General features: G+C 41.7%; 1 protein-coding gene across 1 annotated transcript; it reads left to right on the plus strand.

The window, feature by feature from the left end:
* Positions 1-3,481: 3,481 nt before the first annotated feature.
* si:dkey-150i13.2 (mitochondrial carnitine/acylcarnitine carrier protein) lies at positions 3,482-15,573 on the plus strand. Its single transcript, XM_049582195.1, has 9 exons — positions 3,482-3,885; positions 5,967-6,059; positions 8,792-8,919; positions 11,226-11,316; positions 12,785-12,902; positions 13,353-13,425; positions 13,781-13,890; positions 14,871-14,992; positions 15,096-15,573. The coding sequence occupies exons 1-9, from the start codon at positions 3,784-3,786 to the stop codon at positions 15,156-15,158; spliced, it is 900 nt and encodes a 299-aa protein (XP_049438152.1). The 5' UTR covers positions 3,482-3,783; the 3' UTR covers positions 15,159-15,573.
* Positions 15,574-16,413: the final 840 nt, after the last annotated feature.

Genomic DNA, 16,413 nt, shown 5'->3' on the forward strand with positions numbered 1-16,413 from the left:
TAAAAGAAGGCCAAAAATAAATGATAATGTCAGCCAAATATGAATGAGTTATTAAAAAAAAAAATGTCAATAAAAAAGAGACAGCTCAGAAAAAAATCAGGATATGCTTTCCAACAGGAGTTCGTCTTTGGAGAGACTTAAAAAAGACAGTGACTCAGGGTGTTTTCACACTTGGTCCTTTTCAGCCCTCTAAACAGACTCAGAACTGTGACTCAGCATTTTGTGCACGTATGTTGTCCCTTGTCACCAATCCTGTTTGTGACCTTCATGGACAGGATTTCGAGGTGCAGCCGGGGGGAGGAAGGGGTCCGGTTTGGGGACCTCAGAATTGCATCCCTGCTTTTTGCAGGTGGTTCTGTTGGCTCCATCACACCGTGACCTCCAGCATGCACTGGGGCGTTTTGCAGCCGAGTGTGAAGCAGTTGAGATGAGACTCAACCTCTAAGTCTGAGGCTATGGTCCTCTGTCAGAAACCAGTGGTTTGCCCTCTCCAGGTTGGGGGAGAGTTACTGCCTCAAACAAGGGAGTTCAAGTATCTTGGGGTCTTGTTCACGAGTGAGGGTAGAATGGAGCGTGAGATGGATCGGTGGGTCGGTGTGGCTTCTGCAGTCCTCACCTATGGTCATGAGCTCTGGGTAGTGACTGAAAGAATGAGGTCACAGAAAGAAGCGGTGGAAATGAGTTTCCTCCGTGGGGTGTCTGGGCTCAGCCTTAGAGATAGGGTGAGGAGCTCGGACATCTGGAGGGAGCTCGGAGTAGAGCCGCTGCTCCTTCGCGTCGAAAGGGGTCAGTTGAGGTGGTTCGGGCATCTGATCAGGATCCTCCAGACACATCCCACTGGTAGGTAGACTCACAAGTCAGTCTTTAGACGCTTTGCTTAACTAAAGACTGATGTCTTTCTCCCTGATTTTGTGTTTAGATGGGCGGATACAATTTCAGAGTTTAAAAAAACTCCCTACGTTGCAGAACCAATAGTAAATCTGCAGGGTTGTCCTTCGGTGGCTCGCTGAACTCTTGTGCTTGTAAACATAGTCCGACTGCGTTAAAAGTTTTAAACAAAGTCGCTGTGAGTCCTTCATTTCCACAATCTTGTGGACTGAGCACACGATTGATAAAACGGAGTTAAATCTCTCGGCATCCATTTTCAAGCTCTCTGTGTGTTTGTTTCCTTGCGGACGAGAAAAGGAGGAGCGCACATTTCCGGGAGGGCGTGTCCTTTTAAAAAATACAAGAGGTGTTGTTTTGTTGCCAGCTGTTTTCTCCAGTGTGTTAAACACACTTTAGAAAGGAGTGTCCCCAGACTATCAGAAGGCGGAGATCTCTGATTGTCTGGTGATGAGACTAACTGGTGGGAGGCCCCAGGGCAGACCCAGGACACACTGGAGGTGGTCAAGACAGTACATGTACAATAGTGTGCACTGGGGCCCTTCATAATAGTGCACATCATTTAATTGAACAGTTTTTTAGTACATTTATAGATTGTATGTCATAAGTATATCATGTTGTTTAAGTTAGCTATTCATTATAAGATAACTTTGAAGACAGGTATATTTCGAAGGTGACAATCTGAATCACTTGCAAGGGCCCGCTGTTTCTCTGGTCCCCTCTGCCCCAGGGGCCTCAGTGCAATTGTACTGCCTGCGCTGTCTTTATTAACACCCGTGTCACAAGGCTAAAATATGTTTACAGATTTTGTTTTGATTATTTTTGGTCAAAAATGGTTCTTTTGATAGTAAAGGTTTCTGACCCCTGCTCTCGGCTGTTTCAAAGCACTGTTGCAGGAATTTAGCACGCAGTCATCTATGTGCCAGTGTCAGGGTGTATCTCAGCTGGTCTTTGCTGTCATGTGTAGCTGCCCCTGTTTTATGTTTCTATGGTTCACTGATAGCATTAACATACTGTACCTTTTTGGCATTTCTTTGTAGTAATCTCATTAGGTGTTTTATTTTGCTTGTTTTAGAGCTGTATATTTTTATTTTATATTTTAGTTCTACACTAACCAGCCACTTTATTAGGTACACCTTGCCGGTACCAGGTTGGACCCCCTTTTTATGGTGTCATAGATTCAACAAGGTGCTGGAAACATTGCTCAGAGATGTTGGTCCATATTGACATGATGACATCACACAGTTGATCCATGATGAGAATCTCCCGTTCCAGCACATCCCAAAGGTGCTCTATTGGACTGAGATCTGGTGACTGTGGAGGCCATTGGAGTACAGTGAACTCATTGTCATGTTTGAGATGATGTGAGCTTTGTGACATGGTGCGTTATCCTGCTGGAAGTAGCCATCAGAAGATGGGTACACTGTGGTCATAAAGGGATGGACACGCTCAGCAACAATACTCAGGTAGGCTGTGGTGTTTAAACCATGCTCAGTTGGTACTAAGAAAATCTCCCCCACACCATTACACCACCAGCAGCAGCAGCAGCAGCCTGAAGCGTTGATACAAGGCAGGATGGATCCATGCTTCCATCTGAATGTGGTTTTTCCAATCTTCTATTGTCCAGTTTTGGTGAGAAAACCCGTGTGAATTGTAGCCTCAGTTTCCTGTTGTTAGCTGACAGGAGTGGCACCTGGTGTGGTCTTCTGCTGCTGTAGCCCATCTGCTTCAAGGCTGGACAAGGTGTTGTTGCTTCAGAGATGCTCTTCTGCACACCTTGGTTGGAACCAGTGCTTATTTGACTTCCTGTTGCCTTTCTATCATCTTGAACCAGTCTGGCCATTCTCCTCTGACCTCTGGCATCAACAAGGCATTTTGGCTCACTGGATATTTGCTCTTTTTGGGACCATCCTCTGTAAACCCTAGAGATGGTTCTGTGTGAAAATCCCAGTAGATCAGCAGTTTCTGGCACCAACAACCATGCCACATTTAAAGTCACTTCAATCACCTTTCTTCATCATTCTGATGCTCCGGTTGAACTTCAGCAGCTCGTCTTCACCATGTCTACATGACTAAAGCTGATCTGATGCTCAGTGGGAGGCCGATCTCCCTTTGTCTTTAACCTGGACTCTGGAACACTTAGAAGACCCAGCCCAGCAGACTGGAGGGGCCTGTGAGAAGCTCAGTTATATGCTCCGCTGCCAGATCATTGAGAGCCTTGTATGTGATTAAAAGAACTTTAAAATGAATTGTAAAAGAGACTGGAAGTCAGTGCAGGGGGGCCAAAATGGGTGTGATTTGAAGCTGATGTATAGATAAATTGTTTAAGCAGGTGAACGAGGCAAATAAAGGTTAGATAAAAAAATAAATTGCATTAAAAACTTGATAAATTATTAGCAAATACTTGCATCATACTGTCTCAGAGGTCTGTGAGTAATAAATGGTAATTAATTCATGTTGATGCAACAATGTCTCAACCGACCGCCAGAGGTCGCTGTTTATATGTGTCACTTAGAGTACAGTTTATACGGAATACACAACAATACACTCACACCTCACACTCAGTCTGCTGACACGTGAGTTGTGAAATTGTGTGTGTGTGTGTGTGTGTGTGTGTGTGTGTGTGTGTGTGTGTGTGTGTGTGTGTGTGTGTGTGTGTGTGTGTGTGTGTGTGTTGTACTTGTTCAGGTCTGCAGTAGAAGCAGCTGTCTGTCCCTCTCAGCTGTCTGAAGGCAAAGTCCAGCGTCTCCCTGTACGTGGCAAAGACAGACCGGCTGACTGTGTCTCACCACTCCCACAGAGACAGACAGACAGACAGAGAGACAGGTCAGCGGAGGTGTGTGCGGGACTGAGGTGGACCGTGACCCGGCTGTGTGCCCTGGCCATGCGGGGGAGAGGATGGGGGAAGAGCCAAGAGTTTCTCCGCTCAAGAACTTCGTGGCTGGAGGAGTCGCAGGAGCCTGTCTGCTGCTGGCGGGACACCCGCTGGACACCATCAAGGTGACGGACAGCATGCTGTCCACACACTGCGAGACCCCACGTTTATTTAAAGCTTCTCTAAAATCTTTCTATTATCATTAGTTCCTGTTTTCCTGTAGATTTTATTCTAGGGTGTGTTTGTTTTTTAAAGATACTGACGGTGGAAGAAGTCACAGATCACATGAAGGTGTGGAGAGGATTACTGATAAATCAGCTTAACATGTCACCGAGGCCGAGAGGCTGCTGCAAGACAGACAGAAAGAGGAATGAGGCTTTAAGGCTGAGTGTGGTGTGGATGGTAGTAACCGGTTATTTGTAAGGGACAAGTACAGAAGATTAATTATTATTTATCATGTCAGTGATGTGTTCAGGTGTTTGGTTTAGTCAACCAACTGTCAAAAAACCCAAAATACTCAGTTTAACTTCACAATTCACATTTTTACATCGCATTTTCTGTTACTCAACAAATAAATTAATACATACATACATATATATATATATATATATATATATATATATATACTCTTGGAATTTTGAAAAAAAATAATATGCTTTAAACTCTGTTTTTTATATTTCAAAAGGTTTATTAATTAGTCTGGAACAACAATCATAACAGCTTTGATCATACTTCATGATATTTTTGAAATTACGATGCTTTTTTCAAAGTTGTCACAGCAAAATGTCATCACCATCACATAAACAAAACACTGGTTTTAATACAAAATTATATGACAAGCAAACTTTTCGCAATCATTCCAGTAAATACAGCACATGCTCTTTAAGAAGCGTGTTCTAAATATTTGTAAGTACATTTAAAATACATTTTAACAACATGTTCTCTCTAACTTTTTAATTTTTTGCCTTGGCTCAACAATGAAATATTGTGTACTAAGCAAAATATTTGAATTGCAATATATCATTTAAGAAAATGCAAAGTTAGACTTTTTAACATTACCACAATGATTGAGGTCAGACCCAAGATAACAAAAACATTTTCTATCAAAAAATGTATTGTGATGGTAATGACAACTTTTTTATGACAAACAAAAGATGAAGAAAATACTACCTTTTAAAAACAACACATTTTAACACTTAACCCTCCTTTAAAATAAATCACTTGGTAAACCACCACAGCATTTCTTATCTAACTGTCTTCTTCTGGCCAGCTGGCTCGTTTGAGACATAAAAAAGGTTCAAACAATAAAAAGAATAGCGATAAACAGAGAATAGGCATGCTCAACTCAAATGTCCTCAGAGTGTGATGGGTACCAATCCAAAAATGACAAAAATAGAAAATAAAGTCATTAGCACTCACAGATAAGTGTGTAGCACTTTAATTAATGCACAGCAACAAATGAAAACAGATGCATTTCAGAGGAGAATTCTCCAGCATGAGTGAGATGGTAATGACAGATGTATGAGGGACAGCGAAAGTTAACAGTTAGAAAATTGAAAACTGAACATATATCAACTAAATTAATTTGAAAAATGTCTTTCTAAGTTGTTATGATGAAATGCAAAGTAAAGTTTTAATAAATTTAACAATTTTTATTACTTTACTTTAGAGGGGATGTCAAAAAGTCTGGTTTGGGGTCCAGCCCAAAACTGTGAATCTCTGGCACATTTGAATTTTCAACACACTGAAAAAGTATTAAAAATAAAACTCCCTTAATTGAAGAATCACCCATATATATATATATATATATATATATATATATATATATATATATATATATATATATATACACATTTTTTTTTCCAGCCGTGTCACTTTGTTCCTTGAACTCCCACTGTGTGTAACCTATGTCAGTCTGATGTAGCTTCATTACACAGTGACCTTTAGTGAAGCTGATGATTGGGTATTTTATGTGAGAGTATCTAAATGTGAGCATGTTGTATCTGATTGTTGCTGTAACTGTCACTGACACTCACAACACCCTGTTCTGTTATCAGTGAGCTGAGCAGCAAACATAATGGGTGTTTCCCTTATATCATGTCTCAACAGTCCTTACCTCCAAAACACACGGCCAGATCTGTGTGTGTGTGTGTGTGTGTGTGTGCGCGTGCGTGACTGACCTTTCTCATTAAACTCTGTCTTCCAGGTGAGACTACAGACACAGCCCAAAGCCTCCTGCGCTCAGTATGTGCTGTACACAGGAACGTATGACTGCTTCCGCAAGACTGTATCCAAAGAGGTAAAACACACACACACACACACACACATACACACACAGACACACACACATACACAGTTCCACAAAAACTGCTGATAACAGTTCACAGTTAGTCAAGTCCAGGAAACACTTGTTTCCATCCACTGCTGTCGTGTGAAGGAGATAAACAGCTGGTGGAGGTGATTCTCCAGTTGTGTCCGTTAAACCGCTACAGAAGAAGAAGAAGAGGTGATTGAAAGCTCACATGATGAAAAACCAGGTGGAGGAAAACATGATGAAAAGATGACATTTATTTGCTTCATCATATAATAATGTGAGGAAGATTACAGTCTCCTCATCGCTACACACACATCTCAGGGGCCGTACACATGCCACGTCTTTAACCGCCTGGAAAACACGAGGTCAGGTGCTGGACACCAGTCTTGTGCCTTTTCTGTGCCAGCTTCCAAGAGCACGGCGACAGGTTGCATCTCAGGTTGCTAAGCAACCTTGACAAGCATCGTATAGCCTGTTTACCTGAAATCCTGAGGTCAGAGCTGATCTTCTTCCAGGAGCTGTAGGCCTATCGTCTGTGGGACAGATGTAAAGCTCTGGGTAGCCCTGCACTAACATGATCAACGTCTCCGTGTTTATCAGACTGAATATTTACAGAAGAAGAGAAAGATATCTGTCGGCTGTGATTGGTCGGTCCTTGTCGCATGATACGCGGTGCGCGCCGCTGCCTTCCAAAAGTTCAGTTTATCTCAGGGCGCGGCCATCGTGTGCACACTGTGACTGCATCGCTCTGGTGTTTGAGTGCACCTGCTGCACGTCTACATTGAAAGCAATTAATCTGAGGGTGCAAAAAACATGGCATGTGTACGGCCCCTCATGTTTTCACTTTAAACTAACTTATGTATTTTTCAACCTAGATCACATTTCCCCTGGAGCTTGTTTTCTTTTGTCCAGTAACTCGGAAGAACATTTTCTAAAATAGCTTCTTTGCATATGACATCATACATCAGTGCAATGTCCAGATGGAGGGCAGGCAGCTGGAGGCAAAGACTACCAGCACTGCACAAATGCCTATGATTTGAACTGTTTACGGCTGCTCCAATTGATCAACTTGGGAGAAAAAAGGCCACGTTAAGGCTCAATCCCAATTCCACCCCTTAGCTCTCCCTCTTAGTTTTGCGCATTCACATGAGGGGAAGGGGTATCCCAATTCTCCTGTGGATCGAGTGCAAGTGCCAAGGGCTAGGGCCAAATAGCCCTTAAAACGAAGATTTTCCCGTACCACACTAGTAACCAAGGGGTACATGGAATTTTCCCACAGTTAAGTGTGAACACCGGCAAAATGGCGCAACAAGCAGCCAAAGCGAGCTATAAATGTATACACGAATGTTTACACATGTTTAGGTAAGCTCGTTAGCTAACGTTAGCATTGATTGGCTCGGTTAATGTTAAATACAACAAAACGTCAATTCACAGCCAATCCATAAATACCAAAAACTGGTCCATCAGCACTTGTATGCGTCGAAGATATCTTCTCCTTTGATTTCTGCGACTTGCGGACAGCCGCAGAAATAACACTAAAACCCAAGCAATGGACATTACAACGTTTGCAGACGGCATTTTGAATGTTTGTGATAAAACACTTGTCGCCTCTGCTCACGTAGCAGCCAGCTAGTGACAACGTTAAATGACGTAGCGGTAATCGAGTGTTGTCCCATTTCTTAGGGGAATATCTTCACCCCTAGCCCTTGGCACTCCGGTTTGAGGGGCAACGGCTAGACGAAGGGGAAGGGGTAAAAATGAGAATTGGGATTGAGCCTTAGTCTTGAAAACAGCAGGATATAGAAGGGAGAAGTAAAAAAATAAAACTCAGTGAGAAACTGCAGCAGATGTGGATCAAAATTCTCCGTATTTTGTCAAAAGTCAACTAATGTCCAACATCAGTGTTAAAGCGTTGTCTGAAACGTGCCTCGAGTTGGATGCAATTACAATGTGAAGTAACTTTGTGTTTTCAGCCACGACCCAAATTGTTAACAGCGTTTCCCCAGACCTCTGAGAACGGTTGACCTAGAAGGTAGAATATAATAGCTAATGTTAGCTAGTAATGCAATCTGACAATGCTTCACCACATCTCTGGGAATGGTTTTAAGGATCTTAATCTTTCACAATGAGGTCTATCTCTGTAAGGATCCATAATGTTGTCAGGCACTTTGAATAACAGTCTGAGTCTGTCAGCGACAAAACAAACACTTTTAGTGGACGTACATTGACGCTGCTCAGTTGCCCGTTTTGCAACTGCTGCTGCAGCAGTCTCTCTCAATACTGAACCAGTTTCACAATGGTTGTTCCTGGTTGTCACTTAGACACAAAAACATGGGAAAATAGGGTCCATGTTAAGAAATACAGAAGTTATGCTTCACATAAGTCACATGCTTCATGTTCATGTCATCATTTGTTCAAGTCTGGCTCCACTGCAGTTTGTTTTTATTGACACACCAACTTTTCCTCCTCAGCCAGGTATGAACACTTTTTTTTTTTTTTTTTTTTTTAAATTTCCAGTGTTTTCTCTCAGTTTTTTTATCTGCACATTAAAAATGTGCATAGAACAGGTGGGGGAAACACTTATTGAAAGGCCTCACACAAATTAAAATAAGAGAAAAAAGAAAACTTGTTAGGAAAGTCTTGACACACATTTCCAGCTTTAGATAATTGATGTCTGTGTGTTATGTTTCCATGTGTGTGTGTGTGTGTGTGTCCAGGGTATCCTCGGCCTCTATAAAGGTATGGGGGCTCCCCTGGCGGGCGTGGCTCCGATGATGGCCATCAGCTTCTTTGGGTTTGGCCTGGGTAAACAGCTCCAACAGACAGACCCTCACAAACCCCTAACGTAAGTAAACACGCACACAGATGTTTGTTTGTAGTACCTAGAATACGAGCTCTATATATAACCATTTCTCTGCTGCCCTCCCCTCTGCTGTCATTTGCTCTTGTAGCAACAAACCCCCTCTACACCCCTTTCCTCATGTTACTCTGTCCCCACCCCCAGCTCCTGTCATTTTCACCCTGTCTATATATATATAATGTGACAATGTCACACGTGCAGGAGTCCTTGTGTTTCTCAAAAGCACACCCACTGTAAACCTGCAGTGTCTGTGCCTCCTCCCCTCCCCAGCGCTGCATGTGCATATGTTTTCTGTTAAGTTTTACTGGAAAGGAAAGGCATGTTTAAAATGTTTTTTTCCATCAGCTGTTTACTCCCTCTGAGAATATTTGTGCTGCCAAGTATTTTAGCCCATACACAAAGAACAGGATGTAACACTGGCCTTAAACAGAACAGTGTGTAAGGCCACAGGCTGCTTGTGTCTGTGCCACTGCTCATTTCTGTGTATTGTAAATATCTCATAATCAGCCTGAGGTCTCCAAACGTGACTTTGGTTCCATGAATTTTCTTCTTTCACCACTAGTTGGTTGACGGACAGTTTTCCTTTTCTGTGTATCTTAACACTGTTTGAATCAGAAGAGACAGAAGACTGAAGTAAAGCTAATGTTTAGTATGAAATATGGGTGAGCAGATTAACAGATGACTAGTGAAGATTAAAATTTAACCAAAGTAGACAGATAAATCCCCCCATCAAGTCTAGACACCAGTGGAGGTGGCTGACGACTGATGAGGTGAATGATGCGGGATTTATACGTCTGTGTATAATCAATGCCGTACCTACGCCGTAGGCTCTGCATCGACGTAGAGCCTCACATGCACCACCCCAGAAATGTAACTACACATAGGCCTATTGGTGACGCGGACCTCCTGTCTGTCTCTGTAAGCTGAAACCATTTCCCTCAGTGGAAACAAAGCTTTGATTTACTTTAATTTCACAGATAAGAAACAAATAAATTGTGAAGACGATAAAGCCTCCACAAAAATAGCAGTTTAAGTCTTGTGTGTGATTTATCCTGGCTTCATATGAGCAGAGGAAAAGTCCGCTGGTTGCCAGGCTAATTTATACAATGTAAAATGCCATAGGCTTGTGCTAATAACGTTAGCATGTTGTATTTGTGGGGAAAATGTTTGTCTGTGAATGCTGCGAGTTATAGTGAAGCTGATTTGTGTACATGTGTTTGAAATTGTCTCTATTAAGCCATTTTTAATGTGTGTTTAATCTGTGTTTAATGTGTGTTTAACGTGTGTTTTGAATCAACTAAACTTTACAGCACTTCACAGAAACCAAATTTACTCAACACAACTGCAGAGGGTTAGCCTGGAAATCCAGACCCAAATCTAGAAAGATTTAGGGTCTGGCCATAAGTAATGCAAATGGCCCAACTCGAGGGGCGGCACCAAGCATGCATTTGAAAATATCACTGCACGCAATTGGATAACACTACGACCAATCAGAACAATACACGGGGTGATGTATCCAGAGCTTAGCTACCAGTGGAGCTAACTGGTAGATTAGACTCTTGCTGTATCCGGTTGGCAAAACAGCAAAAACGTCCTTCTTGCAAAGGAAAGATTCGAGCGCCGTCTTCTGTTCCTCTTTTAGAGAAAAAGCCAAGTCTAACTCGTTCATTGTAGCGGCCAAAGCCGTTTCAAACACCTGGTGTTCATCCGTAGCCATCTTGCAGTGTTTACTGACTGATTCCGGACTTCATCGTCGCAGCGCTGTCGTCATCTGTTTAGCTCACCTCTGGCCCGCCTATATCAGACACACCGATATGATTGGTGCAGCTCGGCTCCAACGGCATGGGTAATGAGCATCATGACTGATTGCCAGAGTGACTCGCTGAGCAAATTCAAACTGTGCTCTCGCGAGATCTCTGGATTTCCAGGGTAGCAGAGGCTACCAGCTTCATTTCAAACACACTATATTAGAAACAGGCCTTTATTTCTCATTCTATTTTTATTTTTAATCCGCTCCTGTGTTCTGTTAAATTAAATGCATCACACCGTCATTTCAAACTCAACACTTGCTGTATCTGTTTAGAATTAAAAGCCTGTAGTCTGTCATGTCAGTTTGCCAAGTCACAGCAAGGTTTTATGACTCCACAGCACCTAATCTGACATAGTGACTGTGTGAACAGACACAAATGTTGTGTAGTGTGAACCCGGCATCACACTTTGTGATGAACCTACTGAGAATTATCACCTGCCTCGTAGTTCCTCTGATGGTGATTCTACTCTGTTCTGTTCAGGCACACTCAGATATTCCTGTCTGGCTGTCTGGCAGGCGTCTTCACGACAGTGATTGTGGCTCCAGGAGAAAGAATCAAATGTTTACTGCAGGTAAAGTGTTTATTATGGGTTCATATGCTAAAGTTAATGTAATTGTTTCACTTTATGGTTTGTAAAAGTGGTGAAAACAGTGAGAAATGGCAACACAACTACCCAGAACCAGAAGTGACACCTTCACAATGTTATATTCCCAATCAACAGTCCACACCTCAACACGATTACTTGTACATTTACACTAAGGTCATTAAAAGCTGCAGATCCTCATATTTGAGTCAGAACTGTGAAATATTTGGCTTTTTCCCCCACAATCTGTTAATTGAATTTTTTAACTGGAACAGGAAGAAAACAGTAATATTTAATCAATCCAACAGTGACACAACAAAAACACAAGTAGTAAGATAAATGAGAACATTACAAAACTAAGACAGGGCTAAGACAAAGCAAATACTTAGAACCAAATCAGTATCTAAACAAGACAAAGGAAAAAAACAGTAATAAAATTATAATATAAAAATACGTAGATATGCGTGTATAATGATGAAAGTAACACAAAATACTAAAACATAATATAATGGTTGTTGGTCGGACTTTCCCATCACAGTTTAATGTCTCTGAAATACACAATTAATCAGATGTTTGACATTTTGAATGAAAAATGACTTTTATCATGATTATTATCAAAATGGTTGCCAATTATTTCTGTAACTGCTTATCTTGTAGGGGGTCCTGTCAATTAAAGGAGCAATGTTGAGGATTAGGGGGATTTAGTGGCATCTACTGGTGAGCAAAACGCAAATATCCCTATCTAGAGTCAGTGTTTGGTTTGTCCATTCTGGGCTACTGTAGAAACATGGCAGTGCAACATGGCGATCTCCGTAGAGACCCGCTCCCTATGTAGACGTAAAGGTCGCATTCCAAGGTAACGAAAACACAATTATTCTTATTTTCAGATGATTATATGCTGGAGAATATATACTTATTATGTTATATTCCATTTCTGCAAATATATCCCCCTAAATCAAACAAATTAAAGTACCTGAACTAAAAGTTCTTTTTTTTTGCAGAATGGACTGTTTCAGAGTGTTTATTACATTATTGAATTATAATAACTGATGCATTAATGTGTTCAGATTTTTTTTTAATAATATTAATAATTATGATAAAATTATGATTAATTCCTTTATTATATTTTGTGTTATTAATCAGACTCTGGAAAGTAACAACAGTTGCCTAAATCCCACACACTGGACTTTAAAGTAATATTTTCAGCTGTACTTGAATAAATTGTTGGGTAGCTTACTTTATAAAAAGCATAATATTTTATTAGCATTTCAGATGTTCTGTGTACAAAAACCTGGATTTGTAACATAACTTATAACTGAAGGTGTCAAATATGATGTAGTGAAGTTAAACATTTCCTGTGAATGGAGCTGAAGTGTAAAGTGACATGAAAAGAAAAGACTTACAGGTACCTAAAATGTGTACAACATAAATTAAAATATGGCAATGTGTTTTCCAGGTGCAGGCCAGCAGTGGACATTCGAAGTATGCAGGTCCTCTGGACTGTGCAGTGCGGCTCTATAAGGCACAGGGGATCCGCAGTGTCTACAAAGGGACTGTTCTTACTCTAATCAGAGGTAAACATCACTGTGACTGTGTCTGTTCGGATGTGTTACCTATATAAAAGTACCACAGTGTAAAAAAACTCTTTTACAACTAAAAAGTCTGTGTGTTGAATTTCATTCAAAAGTACAAAAGTATTAGCATTAAAATATATTTAGAGCACAATAAGTAAAAGTACTCATTACGCAAAATGGCTCCTCTGAGAGTAACGTGTACTATATTTCTGGACTGTAGGAAGTGATGCATTAAAGGTGCGGTTATAATCACTGCGTGTGCACACGAGGTCTGAAAGAGGCGTACGTAAGGCACCTCAAAACGGTACTTGAGAAAATGTACTTAGTTGATTTCTGTAAGTGTCGTGTGATGTCCAGCAGAGGAGAATGACTGAATGTGTGGGATTGTTGAATCCGAAGGGCAGTGATGATTTACAGCCTCACGTGTCCTTCTGTCTCTCTGTCTCTCAGACGTGCCTTCTAATGGTCTCTACTTCCTGACATACGAATACCTCAAAAACCTCCTCACACCTGAGGGTCAAAGGTGAGTTACTGTGGAGAAGCTTGTTAATTAAGTATGAGGTTAATAATAATAAATAATAATACATTGGATTTATATAGTGCTTTTCAGGATACTCAGAGATGCTTTACAAAGAGCAACAATAGCAATAAAAAAAAATCAACTCCATTGGGGGGTAGGGCAAAGTACACTGACTTCAGAGGCAGTTTTGAACAGATGTGTTTGAGGGTTTTCTTGAAGGTGGAGAGTGAGGAGGAGTCTCTGATGTGTTTAGGGAGTGAGTTCCAGAGGGTGGGGGCAGCAGTGGAAAAGGCCCTGCCCCCCCGGGTGCAGTGTTTAGTCCTGGTGGTCATCTTTGATTTGAATATGTGTCTTTTAGTGTTTCTCAGCTCAGCACTCCCAAGATCCTCCTGGCTGGTGGCATCGCTGGGATATTAAACTGGACGATCGCTCTTCCTCCAGATGTCCTCAAATCCAACTTCCAGACAGGTGAGAGACGAAGTAAAGCTCTGCTCTGAGCTCTACAGAGAAACAAAGTCGTATGTTAGGAGAGGAAAAGAGACGGCGATATTCAAACTGTCTGTGCTCTGTAATCAGTGGTGGAAAAATTTAGCCCGTTTCCACCGAGCAGTACAGTCTGGTTTAGTTCAGTTCGGTACACTTTTTTTCCGTTCCCACAGTGAAAGTTGTGGATGGTCCCAACAGAAGCGTTCCTTAGCGTCCCCATGTTTGGTCCCCCCTCTGTTGGGGTACCTAGCACACAGATCTGGTACTAAAAGGTGGAGCTAGAAACCCTGCAGTCTGATTGGTCAGTAGAGGACGCTCACTCTGGTTTTATGTAACCTCTGTTCAGGTTTCATCTTCAGTTCTGCACCCTGTTCTATTTTGTTCTGAAAATGTCGGCGTGCAGCCTCGTTCTGTGGACGATAAACCAGGTGCAGACTGAAGATGAAACCGTTTTAGGTCTGAGCTCGAATCAAGCCGGCTGATGATGTCACCTGACGCTTAGCTGGTCAAATGGCCGGCAGCTCGTTTTAAAGCACATTACCTGTTTCAACAGCCAATCAGTAGTAGTAGTGAAGTCTGCTGGTCAAGTCCTGTGGTCACTTCCTGTCGACATTACAGATCAGAAGCACAGAGAGTTGTTGACTAGAGATGATACGCCGTCTCATGGTGGTCACTTCCTGTCAACGTTACAGATCAGAAGTACAGAGAGTTGTTGACTAGAGATGATACGCCGTCTCATGGTGGTCACTTCCTGTGAACCTGCAGGTTTTTACAACGTTGCAGAACAGCACATTGCAAAGTTGAGCAGAATTTACAGGGATTGGTCAAGTTTGCCCTAACTGTTGTGATCATGACGTCCTCCAGTGAGTGATAAAGTAGGAAAAATCGCTCCACCTCAAGCAGCTACGACATTAACATGCTGCTCTCACTCTGTTTAACTTTGTGTGTGTGTGTGTGTGTAGCTGCAGACGGGAAGTACAGAGGTCTGGTTGACGTCCTGAGAACACTGCTCAGAGAAGAAGGACCTAAAGCCCTCTATAAGGGATTCAATGCTGTCTTTCTGAGAGCCTTCCCTGCTAACGCGGTAAATCTTCACTCTTATTTTGCTCTCATATTTCTTCTTGTTTACTTCCTGAAAGCCTTTTATTTACTGACTGAACTACCTGTTTCCTTTATTCCTCCGTCAGGCCTGTTTTTTGGGGTTCGAGGTGGCATTAAAGGGACTGAACGCGCTTGCACCCAGCTGGTGAAATACAGTAAATCAGTCTGTCATGAATGAGAGACTGTAACTGGTCACCAGTCTGAACCAGCCGCTCCAGTTTCTCTGCACCACAGAGAGTCACAGTGCACTGTGTTGAAATGTCATAAATTATTTTAGTGTTAAATACAATTTTACATTTAATTGTACAAATCATTTTTTGGGGGATTTTTGTCCTTTGTAATCAAGATTTTACACTCACTTTTTGTGAGCAAAGGTACAACAGAAACGCACACTTATGAATGTATAATTTTGAGATATATATCATTTTATATACAGTATTCGGTGAGTGATCTGAGCTTTTTCTCACATTTTAAGTGTTTACAAACTGTTTGTGATGTTTGTAAAATGTCAGATAATAAATTTGGTACCATTCGCTTCAGAATGGGTTTACGTATGTTTTTAAACTCCGAGCTCTGTCAGTGTTCATTTCTGCTACAGGTGTGTTTGACCTGACTTCAGGCCCCGGGGAGTTTTACAGGCTTTGTGATTGATGTGTTTGGAGAAAGAATTTTGAATTTGCCATGTAAATAGTGTGAGTATCCGCTGTTCACCCCCGGGCTGATTAGCAGAGGAGCCTCCTGCTGTCTGTGTGATATTTACTTTATCAATTCCTAAGTAATTTGCACCATTAAAGCTAAATGAAAACAAATGGTCATTGTTGCATTATGTCACATTTTGAAACCCTGTCTTGAAGAATCTCTACGTAGTTTCAGTGCCTTAATATTTCAGGCGATTTTATACTTCCATGCTGCATGTTCATAAACCGATCATCAGAAACATTCAGCAGCCCTGTTGAGGCATATTTCAGTGTAGGAATACTGGCTGGATTCTAGGACACAAACTGTCTTGTGGGAGCAGATGGAGGGGCTCAACTGGGCTCTACCACACATGTTTGCCCTCTAGTGGGCCAAACTACCCATGCCTTGGTGTCCTGGTTCAGGCCAGGTGCCAGGGTGAAGGCTGCGATGTCAATCCCATACTTTATTCTTTTTACTTTTGCAGGTACTGCAGCTGTCCTTAAAAAGTGTACTGTTGCATGTAGTACGCACACTATTGGGACGTACTACTGTCTCATAACATTGACCCTCTTGTTTTAAATCCATTACTTTGGAGATAAAACAAACAGCACTTACAGAGTTCTCCATTCGAAAACTGCAGAGATGGACATCAACCCAGAGAGCTCTGCTTTTGTTACTTTGCGATGTATGTAGTTTAACTTTAAAGTTATAACTGCACAGATTGTA

This window comes from Epinephelus fuscoguttatus, linkage group LG7 (genome assembly GCF_011397635.1).
Source record: "Epinephelus fuscoguttatus linkage group LG7, E.fuscoguttatus.final_Chr_v1".
Taxonomy (NCBI): Eukaryota; Metazoa; Chordata; class Actinopteri; order Perciformes; family Serranidae; genus Epinephelus; species Epinephelus fuscoguttatus.

Coding starts and splice junctions, on each gene's coding strand:
- si:dkey-150i13.2 (XM_049582195.1), top strand. CDS start 3,784: ATGGGGGAAGAGCCAAGAGTTTCTCCGCTCAAGAACTTCGTGGCTGGA. Junction 6,060..8,791: donor GCAAGACTGTATCCAAAGAG/GTAAAACACACA, acceptor GTGTGTGTCCAG/GGTATCCTCGGCCTCTATAA. Junction 12,903..13,352: donor TGTTCTTACTCTAATCAGAG/GTAAACATCACT, acceptor TCTGTCTCTCAG/ACGTGCCTTCTAATGGTCTC.